The sequence below is a fragment of the Streptopelia decaocto genome (assembly GCF_964273445.1).
Source record: "Streptopelia decaocto genome assembly, chromosome: 4".
Lineage (NCBI taxonomy): Eukaryota > Metazoa > Chordata > Aves > Columbiformes > Columbidae > Streptopelia > Streptopelia decaocto.
The window spans coordinates 44,186,816-44,205,974 of NC_138658.1; the positions used below are offsets into that span (position 1 = coordinate 44,186,816).

General features: G+C 39.5%; 1 protein-coding gene across 2 annotated transcripts in view; it reads right to left on the bottom strand.

Annotated features, from left to right (window-relative positions):
- ACSL1 (acyl-CoA synthetase long chain family member 1) overlaps positions 1-19,159 on the bottom strand; it is a 42,052-nt gene that overhangs the window by 5,660 nt on the left and 17,233 nt on the right. For both annotated transcript variants that reach the window (XM_082051884.1, XM_082051885.1), the window contains exons 5-16: positions 18,310-18,411; positions 14,509-14,608; positions 14,162-14,340; positions 10,213-10,245; positions 9,982-10,033; positions 9,076-9,149; positions 7,989-8,066; positions 4,596-4,730; positions 3,338-3,472; positions 2,315-2,410; positions 1,466-1,538; positions 682-770 (exon numbers count right to left, since the gene is read on the bottom strand). In XM_082051884.1, coding sequence (XP_081908010.1) covers positions 682-770; positions 1,466-1,538; positions 2,315-2,410; positions 3,338-3,472; positions 4,596-4,730; positions 7,989-8,066; positions 9,076-9,149; positions 9,982-10,033; positions 10,213-10,245; positions 14,162-14,340; positions 14,509-14,608; positions 18,310-18,411 — 1,146 coding nt within the window. The remainder of the gene's footprint in view (positions 1-681; positions 771-1,465; positions 1,539-2,314; positions 2,411-3,337; positions 3,473-4,595; positions 4,731-7,988; positions 8,067-9,075; positions 9,150-9,981; positions 10,034-10,212; positions 10,246-14,161; positions 14,341-14,508; positions 14,609-18,309; positions 18,412-19,159) is intronic.

Consider the following 19,159-nt stretch of genomic DNA (forward strand, 5'->3'; position numbering starts at 1 on the left):
AAAATACCTTACCACATGGACAACTGTTCAAGGTACATCCACAAAGTTCAAGCTGCATACATTTTACTTGTAAAAAAATTGAAAGAGACAGCATATAGCACTACAAACAAAGCTGAATCCTCAAAGCGCAATTTGTAAAACATACATGTTCAATTTGTGCAGGCTGCAGAAAAAAGTTTAGAAGACTGTGTGGGTAGTTGTCACAAGTGATTAGCATCCTTCATGGCATTTTATCTCTATTTCTCTTAATAGTGTTCCAGCCACTTTAAATTACCTCAGCTCACACATCACAAGCTGAGTAAGAAGGTACATGGATCAGCTGTTCTCCAGCACTTGATGGGGTGGGAAGCCCTCTGCTAGCATTTCCCTGAGGGATACATGCAGCATGAGACAGCTGGTTTCTCAGCTTTCTCACAGCTGGAAGATGGTATGTTGGTCATACAAGCACAGTAATCTGTTATCCCACGGTAAATTGCTTTTTCTCCCCTCCAATACACTATTTTCTGTTTTGCCTCTGTGAATTGTTAGCTGATAATGCATACAGAAAAGCAGGTGTCTTTGATTTTGGGTAGCAGGCCATGTTTAGCGCTTTACTAAACTCAGTTACTTGTTATTTCAGGAACAAAAAACATTTTCCAAGATTTCATAAGAGGCTGGCATCGACCTTTTGAAATTACTTACCTCACCCTCTCCTTTGGCAGCCAAGTAATTCATTTCTGGTACATCAACAAGTTTGATGATACTGCACGGCATGGGTGCTCCAACATGACCTATTAAATGGAGTAACACTTCAGTAGCTTGAACTGCTTTTTAGTCATGTTCTTGAAGTAATAAGTTGGTTACATGCTAAAGTAAAAAAGACAGCAAACTGATTTCTGGTAATGTTCTGCACCAAAACCAGTACAGTAATAGCTTAAATTTCCTTGGAAAGAAGCATTACATTCTCAGATATCACTAGAATGTTACAAGCCAAACCATGTACTCAGGTTTGCTTTTTCTTATAATCAGGATCCTCAGTCTACAGACACATTTAAGTAGCAAAAGTTCCACTATAGTTTCAAATACCAGTATTATATCAGTTAGGGAGCTAGAGATGTAACAGCTGACAAAAATGCTGACTGTTTGCTCCAACACCCAAAAATGCCATTTAAATTTCGAGCACTGTCTATGCAAAGCAGATTCCTATTATGTAAAAATTACAGGAGTCGATACTATGACCTCCTCTCTCAAATCCACTTCAACAAACAAGGACAAAGCCAATTGTAAGTTTGGATTACTAATTACTACATTTCTAGCTATTTAGGGGTAGAAACTTCAAGGGATCCATCCAAAACTTTCTTACTTCACTTGAAGAAAAACACAATCTTATGCTTCATAATTGGTGTACTGAAGACTAAATAATGTGATCAGGGACCTCTACAGCATCCTGAAATGTAACAGGCAGGCAGACCATGAAAAACTGTACCTGCTGTCCAGTCACCAGGAACTGACAGGGAGCATCCCGCTGTGCATTCAGTCTGCCCATAACCTTCATAGAACTAGGATATGAAATCAAAAGACTTTTTAAAATTTGAACTTTTCAACATACATTTTCTTAAATAAAAAGAAATTAATATTTTGCCTCCTTTTCTAGTTGTTTGAGTTTAGCAAAATCCCCAGCATCTTCTAAAGAGAGTATCACTAGAATTTTACCATGATACACAATTTTAAGTGCTAATAGTCCACCTTCATTTCCAATATTTACTCAAAGTTTCACTCAATTTCACATGCTGTATGACACCTGTACAGATCAAAACAGAAAGCAACAGAGAGAGCAAGACAAAGAAACTAAGAACCTTATCACTAGTAATTACTTCGTTCACATATATTAAGGACAGGTTTGCCCAAGACAGCTAGGAATGGAATCCCTATACCCCATCACAGCTCTGTGATTATTATATACAAGACAGGTTTCCCTTTTCTGTGCAGAATTCACTGCTACACCAGCACGCTTCTGAAGAACTTCAAGAAGTCACAGAGCCTTCACATTTCAGAGTGTTTTCATGTTTTCTATCCTTGAAATTCATTTCAACATATCTGTTCATCCTGTGCCATTATTATTCAGATTTTGCCACAAAAAGCATATACTTTGAAGAAGCTCTGAAGACAAACACAATGTGTGCAATCTGATTCTCCCCAGTCTCCAAAGCAACAACACTACAATATCATCACAGTGATCAGATTCTCTACAGTAGTTATGAATACTTCTGGAAGCAAGAGAAGTCCCAGAAACTTAGTCCAAGAACATTAATTATTGCTTACAGCAGCAACTCACCTGACAGCCAAGAGCTGCTCTCAGGAAGGTCAGTACACTTGCAGACACAGGGGCTGCTCCTGTGATCATGAGCCTTACTTTTCCTCCCAAACTTGCCTACAACAGACACAAGATACTGTGGACACCAAAAGCATTTTAGAGAAGTTTCTAGAGTCTTTTTCCATCCCACCCTCAGCCACTGTTCACCTACAGTGCCACCCACAAATGTCAGAGATTGAAGTTTAATCTCCTATTGCAAGCTGTCTCTCTTGCAGTTTTTAGATCTGATTAGTGGCTGCAAGAAACAATATTTCAAACATACAGTTACCTACAAACACTATGCTGTAGTGCAACTGCAATGCACACTTGGCCAAAAGTCTAAAAGAGCTTAAGTCATGGCCTTACAGCAATGACTATTTTTAACTGCTTTCTATCAGCTTCTCATACATCCTGACTGCTATAAAAAGCAGCCACAGGGGCATGTTGTACAACCAAGGTTAGGGCTGTAGCAAGTGAGTGACAGATATAATAGCCAGCATAACTTACTAGTGACCAACAGTGAGGAGATGGGGAGGCTACAGGTGGCACTGAGTCACATTCAGCATTCCTCCTTCAGAAGGACAGTGTTTGCTTTCAAAGTGGTAAGAGACAAGCACTCGACTGCTTCAGAGAAACAGCCCTAATACAGTTAGCTGATATTATTAGAGCAAATGGAATTGAAAAGTCAAGTTGGAAATAAGGCAGTTTTGGTTTTTATTCCGAGTAGCCAGGTAGTCTTTAATCAGCGATGAAAGCCATACCAGATTGTAACCATTCATATGAAATTCAGCAATTGCAATCTGATGCCCATAAACTAGTAAGCAGATAGGATATATATAATGATGCCTCAGACTTCCAATATTGAAAACACACATCAAACTGCTGTTCTGTAACACAGTAAGCATATTTGGAGCCCTGTTCTCAAAATAATAATGAACAAACAAATAACGTAATAAAAAAGTTCCAATATCCACCATACAAAGCTTCAGAGGCTTTCAAGCATACCTGTATTTTGCGGAAGATGACTTTATCCCAGAAACTGTTGTTTCTAACTATACCACTTCTGAGTTCTGCTTCTTTCCTCTTGGAAGCAAAATCCAGCATCCACCTCTTTAATGAAGTATTTGCCTGTGCAAAAATCTATTAAGAAAAATGATCTGTGGTTAGAAGCCTCACATACTGCCATTCTCTTTCTTACAGAAGTATGCATAGTGACAGTGAAAACCAAATAAATTAAACAACCTTTATTGGTAAGCATCTTAATTCTGGTAAGAAATACTCGTGGATTTTGATTTTGGCCTTTTTACCTCAGTTCAAGAGATGTTCACCAAAATTACCACTTAACTAATGCTTGTTTCCCATCCAACTGTGTGATGCTTTTTCAATGTATAGTTTTTTCATTAAAATGTATGAATAAAAGTGGATGTTTTACTTTTCTACACCAGTTTTATCAAAAGCTGCATTAAGTATAATCCTCAGCATAATCTAGAGAGCACACCATCATCACATGTAATGTCACACAGGGTTTTCTGAGGAGATGAATGTCCCTTCAGAAATACCACACAGATCTGTCTCATATATACAAATTTGCTTTTTAGATCACTTTTCAAAGGCTCCTTCTGGTTGGTCTCGGCAAGTCAGAGCAGACTCAACAGCAGATCACAGATTAGTATATTCACCTGGGAAGAGACAGACCCAACAGCTTACCAGCATGCATACGCAAAAGGATGATTTAAAATCTTAAGTTCAAGAAACAATCTACTTCTGAATTCCCATCTCAGATGACCCTGAACACGCAAGCAGCAAGTGCAGGAGAGGCTGGGGCCGCTGACACTCCCTCTATCCTGCACTCCGGACTGGTTGGCTTGCAATTCACCCTGCTAGAACACGCTGGCTGCTGTGTAGGAAACTTGTATGTGTCCGTGCAAACATAAGCAAACACCTGACCTTGGTTTGCAAATTCCACTCCATGAGTCAGATGCTAAAAGCGTGGCATGCAGATGCTAAGCCTCATGTCCACATTGTAGACTGGACTTAAATAACTTGCTCAGAGCAAAACAGTAAGTCAATCAAGCTAGAGAGAAACAGGCTTTTCAAGCCTAGTATTTGCACTTTCAGGTCTCTTTTAGAAAGAGATACACCAATTTGTTAGCATGCCAATTTAACATAACGGGGCATAACAGTTTCTCCTACCTTGTCAGCACAGACTTCATGAAGTCTCTTAAAACCTTGCACAGGTCTGAATTAATGCCTATAGACTTACCTTGTCAAACATTCTGTTCAACAGTCTTGGTACTACAGGAAATATAGTTGGCTGCAGTGTTTTTAGGTCATCCATAAGTAGTCTGATATCCCCTTGGAAGAAGCCTATCCGAGCTCCGTGGCACAGAACCACACACTGTTAGGGAAAAAAAATAGTTTAAAAAGTCTGAAAACACAGCATGTATAATGTGTTTACGCTGGGTTAAGAACTGGCTGGAGGGCTGGGCCCAGAGAGTGCTGGTGAATGGGGCTGCATCCAGCTGGCAGCCAGTCACTAGTGGTGTTCCCCAGGGGTCAGTGTTGGGTCCAGTCCTGTTTAACATCTTTATTGACGATTTAGATGTGGGGATTGAGACCATCATCAGCAAATTTGCTGATGACACCAAGTTGGGAGGAAGTGCCGACCTGCTGAAAGGCAGGAGGGCTCTGCAGAGGGATCTGGATAGACTGGAAAAATGGTGAAGGGACTTGAACATAAGACCTATGGGGAGAGGCTGAGGGAGCTGGGGTTGTTTAGTCTGGAGAAGAGGAGGCTTAGAGGTGACCTCATCACTCTCTATAACTACCTGAAGGGAAGTTATAGCCAGGTGGGGATTGGTCTCTTCTCCCAGGCAGTCAGCAATAGGACAAGGGGGCATGGGCTTAAACTCTGCCAGGGGAAATTGAGGCTGGATATTAGAAAGAAATTCTTTACAGAGAGAGTGGTCAGGCACTGGAATGGCCTGCCCAGGGAGGTGGTGGACTCGCCATCCCTGGAGGTTTTTAAACTCAGATTGGACATGGCACTTAGTGCCACGATCTAATAAATGGACTAGAGTTGGACCAAGGGTTGGACTCGATGATCTCTGAGGTCTTTTCCAACCCTGTCGATTCTGTGATTCTGTGTTCTAGCTATATGTGTATGACAATCCCATGCAGAGTAGACAGTGTGTTATCCACCTTAAATCCTCTCAACTTCTGGACAAGTTCTGCAGCATTCTCAGACTACAGGTTGGGACTGGAAAGACCAAGTATCAAGACATGCCTGGTGTCCACACTGTCCACACAGGGCAAGGACTTTGACAGAATGAGGTACAGCATGAAAGCCCCTATTCAAAAAGGGGCAGTTGGTCAAATAAGGCAATGTTAGCAACTCAGAGGTAGCAAGAGACTGAAAACCAGAACTTTCTTATTTTAAATAGTTATCAGGCTTTTTAAAAAATACTAGAACTTGGTTCCCTGCCATACACTAAAAAAAGTCAGTACATGCCATGTACCGGTCCAGCAGGGAATTCTGCCTTGTCTGTCTTGATTTTCATTCTCTTGTGCTCTGGCTTTCTTTCATGTTTTGTAGGACTGATGCAAGCAGATTTGTTGTTAAGTGATCAAGATGTTCTTTGGAGGATTCTAGCAGAGCCACTGATTATTTTTTGCATCACTTCAGACCTACACCAAGGAAGGCAGACTTTATCCTGTTGTGTTCTATAGTTTCTATGTTAAAGTCTAGAAGCACCATCCCCCACACCTATACAACCCTCTTCTTCCTTTTTTGTTTGGGGGTTTTATTTATTTTCTTTTTACTAACATCCCTACTCTTCTTGCATTTCTTTATTCCTGTTAGTTTTTATTTCTTCTGCTTCCTCCATAACACCTCTTCTTTCATTCCCTGCCATCCATTCTCATCTTTTCTGCACATGAGACAAGCTAAAGTGTCACTTTACTCCTTCACCTGTGCTTTGCCAACATCTGTTAAAAAGCTGTAAATCACAGAATCAGAATCACAGAATAGCTGGGGTTGGAAGAGACCTCTGTAGACCATCTAGTCCAACCCACCTGCTAAAGCAGATGCATCAAAATGAATCAGTTCAGATGGAGTGACCAGCAACTGCCTTTGCTAGGCAGGAACACATTTGTCCTGTCAAGTTCACTGACCATCTAGCTTCCTTAGGAAGCCAAAAATCAACAAACTTACTTCACAACAGGAGCAGACTCTAAAGACTGCTTCTCACAGAGACTGTGTTCATATCCGCCCAAAACAAATATTTTCTCCTTTCTACCAAAAGTGTGCTTGCTTAATCTCCTTATAAATATACAGGTAAACACGTACTTTGTAAAGACCTCAAACAGCAGAGGAGTACTGAGATACAAACACTTTCTTCTCATTTTACCCTTTATAACACAAGTTCCTATCCTGTTTCTACTTCATGATCAAGAACAGGGCTGTTACCCACAGAGCTTGTAACTTCTGGTGCAAGGCAGGCATCAGTAAAACATACATTGAAGTCTAACTGGCATCCAGGTCACCAGGACTGAAAAAAGAAGAGCACTGAAACCCTACTCCTACATTTATACAATCCTAAAATTACGTTTGGCCCTTTGAAGGCAACTGCGAGGCTGATGTGGCCCCCAGTAAAAATGAGTTTGACAGCCCTGCCCTAAGGGGACCTGTACACCTCAGTTAGGCTCTATTCCCAATCTTCATAATATACATATATACAGATGCATATGCACATACACACTTTACATGTATATAGACACACTTTTTTGGTAGAAAGCTTTCCTAACTGAAATCAGAGGACAATTTCTAGCTCTGCCTTTTCACACTTACATAGAGGATGTTTGTTTCGCTACATAATTAGAATGTGACTACCTTCAACACACATATTTACAAACTCACCTAACGGAGACGTGTTAATTCAACTTCAATAAATATGGTAATTAAACACCTGTGCCCTTACTGTATATAAGGTTGAGGAGATTGCAGCCTTTCAATAATGCACATCACTCAACTATGGGCTCAGAGTCCTTATTAAGACTGCCAGTATTCAGACAACTTGAGCCCCCTCATCCTCAAAAATGAAGCCCCAGGTTTTGCTATATGGTAAAAGAAGCTATCCAAAAGACCTTCAAAGTTTGTCATTAAATGGCATTAAAAGCCATTCTCATTTCCTCAAAGAGGACTCAATTGAAACAAAATCCCTCTCTTTTTATGAAGTTTCTTGGAAGCAATGGTAAGTTTAATCAATTTAAAACTAGTGTTGTGTAAGCAAACAGGATGCCACATTACAAAGTAAGTTTTTAAAGTTTGCAGACCAAAGAATGGCATGGATTTTCAACAGTGCACTGATTACATTAAAGGGAATTTCTAGGCAGCGTACATGCACTAAGAGATTGTCTCATGTTCTAGCAAACCAGTTTCTTATTAACTCCAGCTCTGAGGTTCATGACATTAAAACCAGTTGTCTAGTACTCACTGAATATTGTTTATGGGTTGTTTTCCTCAACCTTACACCTCAAGCTTTCATAGACATGTGCAAGAGTCAAAAAGGAACAGTGTGTTATCACTGGGATTCAAGAGACATACATTCTGTAAGAAAAGGAAGCTTCTCAATAGTTCAGTACAATGGATGCTTACCTCAACAATTCTCTCAAACATATGAGCCAAGGGCAGGAATGATATCAGAACGTCATCAGAGCAAGGACTAAATGTTTTCTGAAAGTGTCAGTAAAATAAATTTTAATTCTCATTTATTCTCTGTTTTGCTTAAGTTAAACACAACAATGAAATATAGCATCTAAACTCTAGAGCACAGCGCTTACTTCAAATTTTGTTTGTAATGAAGCTGCATTGTCTTCCTTTTATTAAAAACATCACAGCAATGACTTCTAGCATGAGTAAACACACATTGCAGAAGTGGTAAACTTTTAGAATTGAGTATAGTAACCAGATTAGTACAACTTCTTACGACAAATTCTGAGAGAAACCACAAAAAGTTCCATTACAGACACTGGGAGAGAGGGGGAACAAAAAAGTTACAGTAGTATGCCTTCGGGGTTTAAAAAAATACACACTTTCATCTTAGATCAGAAAATTTGCTTATGCAGTTTACTGTAAGGTTGATATCAGAAGTACCTTACATGATCTAATTGTGAGACTACTTGCTTAATTTAAAAACAATTCTATATGCAGAGTACTTGGCAAAATAAGTATAACTGTACTTTTAATTACATCTGTATGTGTTAGATCTGTCTTGGCTAACCTGCAAATGAATTGTAGTAGTCTACTGTGAACTAAACGTTAACACTGTATTAAATAAAAACAGAGCTACACTTCTTGCTCATTTATGCAAGGGCTGTGATTATTTTGGTGTTAAAATACATTGTAGCTTCTCCCATCCCTAGTGGAAAAGGTTAGCCTCTGCATGAACCCTCTGATACAGAGCTTGCAATAAAGACAAACATCATGATCTGAAGATGATTCAAGATCTTTATAATATTTTGCTTGGATGAGACCAAACTGTAAATCTGCCAGGTTCTTGACCCTGAGAGAAGAAACCAGTAACACAGACTTCTGACCTAGCATCGGCGGAGTGCCATCAAGTTACATTTTCACCTGGACCTTACTAAAAGTTACAACCAAAGTTAATGATATTTCAATGTTGGTTTTACTCCTGAGATTCTTCCCTTCATGCAAATCCACAATGTTAACCTTTGCAGTTTACCTCTGTAGTTTTCATAAAAGCTGAAGCGTTGCTGACTATGTTTTCATGAGTGATCATAGCTCCTTTGGGGTTCCCTAATGAAAAAGCACATCAGGATGCAACAGTGAAACTTTTAGATCCTTTACGTTACCAAGCAGTGGTAAAACTAATAGCATTTCAATCAGTCCCTTTTCTGATATTAATAATCTTTCTTTGTATATCAATTAAACAAGGGCAGAGAACTTGGTAAAACACTTTCAAGAACAGTTGGTAACAGTTCTAAGCAGTAAGTTTGTGTTGAAGTCCTCAAATTCCGTAAGGAGAGCAAACCCTTAAGAAATTGTCATGTTTCTTGAATAAACTTCTCATTCAAAAGTCAACACTTTTGTGAAGATACAGCTATCAAACCCAGACTAATTTCTGTTCTCACATCTGCTTTAAAAGTATAGCTTGTCATTGTACTCTTCCCTTTTGCTCCCTGCTAGCATTGGCTATTAACTCACAAGTGTCAAGCAGGTGTTATCTAGACAGGAGCCTTTCTGGTTTGATCTGACACCAAGGTTGCATAGAGCTAGGGCACAAATTTTGCTAATACAGTAAAAAAAAAAAAAAAAAAAAAAAAAAAAAAGACTGCAGAAGAAATGGAAGTTTGAAGTCTGATGCAGAGTCCTTATTATAATAGAAATACAGGTTCAGTACTTATTTCCAAGTCCAAAAATGTAACACCTCCACCCTCCAATACTGCAAATCTGCATTTATCAACGGGAAAAAAGTATCAAAGGGAGCCTTACCATAAAACTTCCCCAGCTACTATTTGTCAAAAAGATGCAGCAGCAGGGGACAGTCTTGAAAAAAAAAGCAGGAGGGCTTTTGAATTAGTTTTGCACATACATGATAATAAATTCTGCATAATGTAATGAGCTGTACCTGTCGTTCCACTGGTGAAACAGATGATTGCTAGATCTTCTGGCTTTGGAGGCTATGAAAGTTAAGAAAGGATTAGTATGGTTAATATAGGAAAGAAAAATATTTTCTTGGACAAAACACTGAAATACTAGTGTTACTTTTGAGCTACGGGGGATAGGGAGATTTGCTAGCTTGATCTACAGAATGCTATCCAGCTTCAGATAAAGTAACTTAAACTAATTTCATACTTACCATAGGTTTTTGCCTGTGTGCTCTTCCCAGCTCCTACAGAAAATCAAGAAAGGTGAGACAGACAGTTTAGCCATGAGCATGTAACCTTTTCTGCTTTAAATTTACTAGATAAGCATTACCAAACACCATAATATTCCATTAGACTGTCTGTTAAGGCATTTTAACTTATAAAAGCATAACAAAGGCTTTAAAGCAGGGGTGTCAAACTCATTTTCATTGGGGGCCACACCAGCCTCACAGTTGCCTTCAAAGGGCCAAATGTAATTTCAGGACTGTATAAATGTAGGATGTGGCCCCCGGTGAAAATGAGTTTGACACCCCTGCTTTAACGGATGTTTTAAAGATGTATACAATAACTACCATGTCCTGCAAATACAAAAGTGATAACTAATCTAAAACTCGGTTGTTTTTATTTTTTTCAGCTAGCAAAGCAGAAGTCACTCACTAGAGAAGCTGAAGGTTAAGCAGCGTTACAAGAAGCCACAGCAGGCAATCAATCCAGTCCAGTCCTATTTAACATCTTTATTGACGATTTAGATGAGGGGATTGAGACCATCATCAGCAAATTTGCTGATGACACCAAGTTGGGAGGAAGTGTCGACCTGCTGGAAGGCAGGAGGGCTCTGCAGAGGGATCTGGATAGACTGGAAAAATGGGCTGATTCCAATGGGATGAAGTTCAATAAGGCCAAGTGCCGGGTGCTGCACTTTGGTCACAACAACCCCCTGCAGCGCTACAGGCTGGGCGCAGAGTGGCTGGAGAGCAGTCAGACAGAAAGGGACCTGGGGGTACTAATTGACAGGAAGCTCAACATGAGCCATCAGTGTGCCCAGGTGGCCAAAAAGGCCAATGGTATCCTGTCCTGTATCAAAAATAGCGAGGTCAGCAGGACAAGGGAAGTGATCCTTCCCCTGTACTCTGCATTGGGGAGGCCACACCTGGAGTATTGTGTTCAGTTCTGGGCCCCTCAGTTCAGGAAAGACATTGAAGTGCTGGAGCGAGTCCAGAGAAGAGCAACAAGACTGGTGAAGGGACTTGAGCATAAGACCTATGGGGAGAGGCTGAGGGAGCTGGGGTTGTTCAGTCTGGAGAAGAGGAGGCTTAGAGGTGACCTCATCACTCTCTATAACTACCTGAAGGGAAGTTATAGCCAGATGGGGATTGGTCTCTTCTCCCAGGCAGTCAGCAATAGGACAAGGGGGCATGGGCTTAAACTCTGCCAGGGGAAATTGAGGCTGGATATTAGAAAGAAATTCTTTACAGAGAGAGTGGTCAGGCATTGGAACGGCCTGCCCAGGGAGGTGGTGGACTCGCCGTCCCTGGAGGTTTTTAAACTGAGATTGGACATGGCACTTAGTGCCATGATCTAATAAACGGACTAGAGTTGGACCAAGGGTTGGACTCGATGATCTCTGAGGTCTTTTCCAACCCAGTCGATTCTGTGATTCTGTAATCCAATACCTCATGCAGAAGATCTGTGCCACTGACAAGCATTGGACAGATGAAGCAAGATTCATTTCAGTGAGCACCTTGCAGCAACTTCACTGCTTGTGAGAAGGAAGACAGTTTCCCCGTGAAGGGACACTGGTGGTGTGTACTCTTTTTATATTGAAGATCAGAAAGCACAAGAGTCTGTCCTGCAGAACCTCTTCTCTTCCCTCTGCCTCCTTATAGTTACTCAGGCCTGACCATTAATGATGCCATCGGTCTTTAGGCAGAAACAAATGGATACCATGAAGATCTTTTTATCATCGAGGATATACTGATTAAGAGGAAAGACTTGAAAGCTGATGTTCAATATCTATGAGCTTTAAAGTTTCAAATCAAGACTTATTGCTGTCATGCCTATTTAAGACTAGAAACAATACTAGCTTAAGGACTTAAGCAAATTAAAATGGACCTTTGTTAAATATAGCTTTGGAAGCACCCTTTGAGGGCAGACACATCAACTTCACCATTGTCTTTATGTTCCAAGTACACAACAATAGCACTGTGCATTCCTTTCCTAGCCCTAGACTTCCTTTAGAATGATGTCCCTCTGATTACCCAAAGAGGCTTAAGAGAAAAGGAATGCCTGGAAACACAGTCAACATTCCCCCACCTGTAAGTTTTCCCTTTCAAAACAGTGCCATCATGCAAAAATCTGCCACTATTACAATGCAGCTGTCTGCTCAAAACAATAGCATCTGCATTTCAAGTACCACCAGCAGTTCAATACTTCCCTACAGCCTGTTTGGAGGAAGATCTGGTATTTACTGAATATACAGCTAAGATCTCCACACACTTCTTTTGATCTCCTAGAACAGAACTCAAATTATCTCTTCCCACCAGAAGAGCCATTTATTCACAGCTACTGAGCTCTAAGTAATGACAGCATACATACAGATTAGGCATCAGAAATCAAGCTTATGTATTCTGGGAGGTACACAGAGGAACTGGTCACATAACCTATGAAGCACTGCTGAACAATAAGCTTAAGCCAGAAATCCAGAAAACAAGTACTTAAAGCTAGAAACAGTCATTCTATTCTAATCTAATTTCCTAAATACTTCATAGCTGCCTTCCAGGAGACAATAAAAGCCCATACCTCAAAAAAAAAAGTGACAAAAATCTATTCCTGCTCATTGAAACACTACTAGAAATATTTAAATTTGCCTAACTTCTGAGATTTAGACAAGAGGTTCTTGGAACACCTATTACTGCATATCCAAACATCAACTGTTGTTATTAAATAAGAGCTACAAAGTATTACTGGAAGTCACTACTTAAGCACCTAAACTTCCAACTTAAAGATAACATTCACCCTTGGTTTTGTTTTTCTGTAGCTAGTAGATCCAGTGGAAAGCATCTTCCCCTGCCAAGAGCTGGAGGTCAGCTCAAGGAAAGAAGCTGATTTTAGTGTACCAACTTGCAGTTGGGCCAATCCAGGTTTAACCCAAGCCTTATGCCAGTGAGCTACAGCACAGTCACTTACTCTGCATAATGTTTTTAGCCCCATTTTGACCTGGCAGTTTTGCTGAGGCTAGTTAGCTACCATACAGTTAATCACCTCTTAAAAGATACACGGGCATTTTCGTGTCTTTACCAGAAGGTGGCCCTGTTAACACAGCAGTTCAGACTACTGTGAAAACAAGTTCAGTGAAATGAAGTATTTCACACCAGTTCCTGACACATGCACAACACAAGCACACTGATTTAGAGACACTTGAGTCCTAGTGAGTCAAGCCTTCACCAGAACTCCAGCTAGAACCAGGCTAAACCTGGTTCCATGATCTCACAGTAAAGATGTACTTTATGCAATCTGATCCTGGGACAGAGTTCTCCAAATAATGAGTGAAGTTATGAAATAAACTTGCATATGAGATCTATGCAGACAAAATAACTACAAACAAAACCAAGACTTGAACATTACGTGGCTAAGCAAAATGGTTTCTTCCAAAACCTGGAAGTCTCATTGCCCTACATTACCATAAGCCTTACCCCGGAACAGCTGACTGTCATTTTCCTCCTCCACCAGGAAACATTTTGTACATTCATTGTACAGGGGGAAGATGCCATTTTTCAGAAGACCAAACCCTACACAGGCTCTTTTTGAAATAAGTATTTCTGAAGTATTAGTCACAGCATATAATTAGCACGTTACTGTTTCACATGAGCAAGCCTTAACACTCAGATCTGATGTTCAGTCTGGACTATGTTAACAAGCTTTTGTTCCGTCATCTTGGCATATACGCTTTTACATTTTGAACACTGTGAAGTACTATTAGTAAGTTGTTTTCCTTTTTTTTTTTTTTTTAATATTTTTAGTATTTTTTTGTGTAAACTTCAATCCAGGAGATAGTTAAGTATTTTGAAACTAATCCACCACATTTTGTTCATAGTCCTAAAGTCTGTTCAACATATGCTGTCTTCCTCATCTACAGGAGTACAGGAGGCCGAATGTGCTTACCTCTAGTTCTCTCATGCTGAAAATTTCTACTCCACACTTTTTGCCACGTTCCACAAGATCCTTGCTGAAGGACTCCATGATTACAATGGTGTTGAGTATGGGAGTTTCCCCCTTTTCCACATTGGTTAGCAGAAGTTTGGCCTTGTCAGGTTTGTCACAGAAAACCAATGACAAGTCAGCTAGTGAAAGAGAATGACATTTTCAATATGACAAGCTGAGTTTAGACTAGATCCATACATACTTCAGAACGTGGTAATGGATGACTCTTCTGAAGAAGGCTACAGTTCTGCCCTCAGTCAGCTCTGCCATCATACATGCAAGTTGCTGAACTTCTGAAAGCATCCTACCTTTGTTCACAATGTACGTAATTGCTTCAGTTCCCAGCGTATCATAGAGCGGCACCACCACCATGGAGAATGCATAGCACCCCTGTTCAATGATAACCCACTGCACAAAAAGAAGAGATGCAAGTCACTATGTGTTTGCTTATCATAACAGACCTCCAAGAAAGCTTTCTTGTTAGAATCCAAATATGAGTCTAATAGGACAGAGCTCATTTGGACAAGTCTTTAAAAAAAACAAGTGGCAGTTTGTATCATTTGTTTACTTTAAAGACAAACTACATTTTTACCTGTGGAAGAAGAAAAAAATAAACTATAAGTAGCTATGGGAAAGAATCCAAAACAATAAAACTCAACTCTGCTCCTAAGAGTAATTTTAAATACTTTTCAAAAACATTTAACATTAACTGTCTTCTTTGTTTACCTATTAACAGAAAGAGACTTGGAGCATAATATTTTTTCTTGGTTTTAAGTTACCAAGGTAGCCAAAGGCTTCAATATTCTATATAACCATGGTATCTGAATCATTGAAGGACTTGCTCATGTCTTGACACACATTATATTTATATACACACAATATTCTTACCACTACATTATCTGCATCTCATTTGATGGCCAGACATGCAAAATACGCAGTTAAATTACAAGTCCTTTGGAAAGTCAGTCCCAGAAAGTTTTTCAATATTTATCAAGACTAACCATTCTTCTTTAAAGGAATCTAATCCAAAAACTTCTATTAAAAAAAAAATAATTCCATCCCTGCAAGCTTCAGTAAGAAGGATTTGCCTGCTAAGAAGTGCAATACTCAATAGACACAATGGATATTGCAGCCTTACTGTATGTGATGCAAGCTGACAATGCTTTACAGCAACCCTGATTTCACCCAAAGTACCATCAAGGTAAAATAGTCATGCAATTATAGCAGCTATTTAATATAGTTTGTAAACAACTAGCTACACCAAAATCCATGGGAGCCTCTGGGCACATGAAGAGGCCAGTGGAACTGAAACATTTTAGCTTTTCCCATCAAATGACAGTGACAAAAATTCTGAGACATGATACGTTTAGTCAGTTCCAGTTACAGGAACAAAACAACATACATTTTAAAAAGCTATCAGAACTTAGGATTCAACAAGGATTACACTAACAAGGGTGCTTGTTTCCCTTCCCCACCCCCAAACTTTGTCACACTTTCCAGTGTTTTTGCAGGACACTGGCCAGTTACCTCACCCCTGTACGATGACAAGTTTAAGCATCATTCAGCTGGTTATTCCATATAATATAAATCATATGTTAAAGTTGCTAAATCTCAGTTTTATTAAGTTTATTATGGGCAAGTTTCCTAAAGTCAGTTCTCTACTGATGGACACAGCCTTAAATGCAGGGATTTTTTTCTGAAAGCAATTACACAATAAGTTACACACCTCTCGTCCAAAAAGACTTCTTATAAAATTGGTACAAGGCCAGCTAATAGGTGACTAGACATTCATGCAGACATTAGACAATGATAAGTCTGAGCAGGCACACCTACACCAGCCATGAAAGTGTCCACTGAATATTTCTTCCTAGATAGCATCCAACTGTAATATAACAAGTGGGCAGCTGTATTGCTCTTCAGCAGCCTGAAGCTTAGCAGTTATTTTAATAGGGTGGGGGTCCAAAGCAGCAGACTTCAGAAGCCGCACACAGTGATAAAAGCTTCCTGTTGCAGTCTCCAATGACTCTTGCACATCATCATTCTCAATACAACAACCAGCATCTTTATTTTCCAGACTAGCAAGACATTTTTCTTCCATTTTATCTTAAGTAAGAGTATTTAAATACTAATATCAAACCTTGACACTTGAGTTCTCTCTCAAAACGCCAGCAAGCAGCTAGTACTGAATATAGACAGCAGTCTGAAAGTTTCAATTTGTTTTCTGACATAGCTCTGATCTTCTATTAAGGGACAGTGTATTTCACTGTCCAGTTTCCTCAATCCAGAACACAACTTTCCTTCCTTGCACAAGAGATCATCCGTTTCCCAGTTACTCAAAGAGAAAGTAATATTTTTATTAATATTTTGTTGTTGTTTTTTTTTTTTTTAGTGAACATTGAAGCAGGGAGCATGCTAGGATTTTCCCCATTAGGGGGATTTCCCCAGCAGTCATTCCCTGAACTGAGAGATGTGAGTCATTTCACACAAAAAAACCTTCACATAAACTCCTGTCTGGATTAGAGATTATGTTGGGGATGTCACAACACCCATCCAGTAGGTTTCAGCAGGGAAAACCCCGTATTTGAAACTGATGGTTTAAACAAGTCTGTCCAGCTCATTCCTGATGCAACTCAAATCCCGCTGGAGCAATGCAATTCAAGCACATTTTATCTCTTTGGTCCAAGAGCAGACCACACGACCATGCTCTCCTTCAGAAATCCACTGACCCAGCAGTCAAAGACTTCGCATCCGAAGGAACCGTTCAACCTGGTAGAATATTAACATCTGGCTCCCTTTTTTACTTCCAGTTCACAATGTTATAAGCACAGGAGACTGAAGGGTCTGTAACATAATGTGATTTAACAGCTTCCTAGCTGGAGACATCCCAGCCTTTCTTATTACAGAAATAGAACCCTTGCTTTTAGAACCAGAATTCCAGCAGGAAAATACAAGGAATAAACTACTGCAGATTTAAGAATCTGGAAAAAGTGTTTTTCTTCATTGTAAACAACACTAGAGTTAAGGCTTTTTTTGTGGTGTGGGTTGGGGAGGAGGAAGGGAATCAAGGTCACTTGTCACACAGCTTGCATTTTAATGACAGCAGGGAAGGCTCAGTGACAAACTGAAATCAGAAGAGATCAAACAGCAAGCTGTTGTCCAGCACCACCGAGACACTGATACAATTTCTAACCCTGTCAACACTGTAGATGACTCTAGATAACAGCATCCAGCTTGAAGGGTTTAATCGAAAGGGACAGCATATTTTTGACAAAACTTAAGAACCAGTCTCCTGTCTTCATACAGGTTTGGATGGAACTAGCTTAATGTAGCAAGTAACAGCTCAAGCTACTAAGCACATAAACACGTTAGAAAAATTAACTCCTAGTAAATACATTTAATAGACAAGTCTAAAGAATAAATATTTACTGAATATTTCATGATATTTTTAAAAACAGCAATCTAGAATGACTTCTAGGTTAAAATGGATAGACACTAGCTAATCAATCTAAATATCCTCATAGTTGTCTCAGGTTCATAACATCATTTTGCTTTGTCAGGTGATTTTAGTTAATTATGTCACTTTATTTAGTCTTTTTGCCCCTTTATTAAACTGCAATTAATTTTCAATTTTTGCCTTAATCTGCAGTTTTCCCTCCCAGAATCTTGTGCACAGGGCCTTTGGCAGACATAGAACTATCACCTTTAGCCATCTTCTATCTGTGCAAATTTTAATCACTAAGTGTTTCTTCGGGTTTTGAAGGATTTAAAACATCCCCTTGTAACTTCAAATCACTTTCAGTTACCTTGTACTCCAATGTCACTTTTTAAAAGAAAGCAAATGAAAATTACATTCACTAAATACTGCATTAGCTTCCCATTCCTCTACAAACTGTAAAGAGGAAGAGAATGAGCTAACAAACTAACGGTTGTGCCAGTGATCAGTTTTGGTTCTTAGCTAAAGATACCGCATCTGTGGTTCTAAAATATCAGCCTTTAGCCTCCTCCCAACACCAAATGGACTCTTAGCAGGGAAGTAGGGAAGCTCAGTACACTACCAAAAAGCAACAGATATAAGAGTGGACCACTTCAAACACTGTCAATTAAATTACCTCAGGTCTGTTTTGTGAAAAGATTCCTATATATTGAGTGTGAGATGGTTTGAAGCCTCTGTAGAGTAATGCAGAGCCCACATACTCAGCTCTGTCTGAAGCCTGGAGGGGTAAAAAAGAGAGAGAAGACAAAAATTGAGAACAAGCTCATCAGTACACACTTATTTTACCTTAAGTCTCACAAAAAGGTGGCAAATAACTGTTATTAAGTAGACCGAAGTTTTCTGAGCTATTTTGGATGTGCTCTGCAACTTCGATAGCCTAAACATCACAGCACCATTACACTGGAGTGACTGTAGATACCACACTTGCACTCATTATGCAGCAGAAGAGACACTTAATCCAGTTGGACTTGAAAATCTTAAGTGTAAGCTTAAATGGTAAGTTCACATACACAGAAAAGGCCATTTTGTTCAATCAGAAGTGACCCTGCAATGATTCAGTACTATATTTCTGCTTAACCCCAAGCACTATATATGCCATCCTTCTGCTTCATTCCGTGCCTATGGGAATAGCATTTCTCTCTTAAAAAAGTGGGAGAATAAGGAGGCAAAACTCAGCTTGTTCTATAAACTAAGCTTCGGAAGGCAATTTTCTACGTTCTTTCCATATAGCACATGACCTGAATTTCACATTAGTCACACAACTCAAACAGCAAAGCTTTATTAAAAAGAGGTTGCACCTAACAAGTGCCCAGCAAAACATACAGAAGGTGTTTAATGACCTTAACAGTATGCAATAGGCAATGTTTATACAAATTTGAAAAAAATAACTACTTAAATCAGGAATGACCTAAAAGCACAGTTGAAGATTTGCATAAAGATATTTTTAGCAATTGTGAAGGAACATT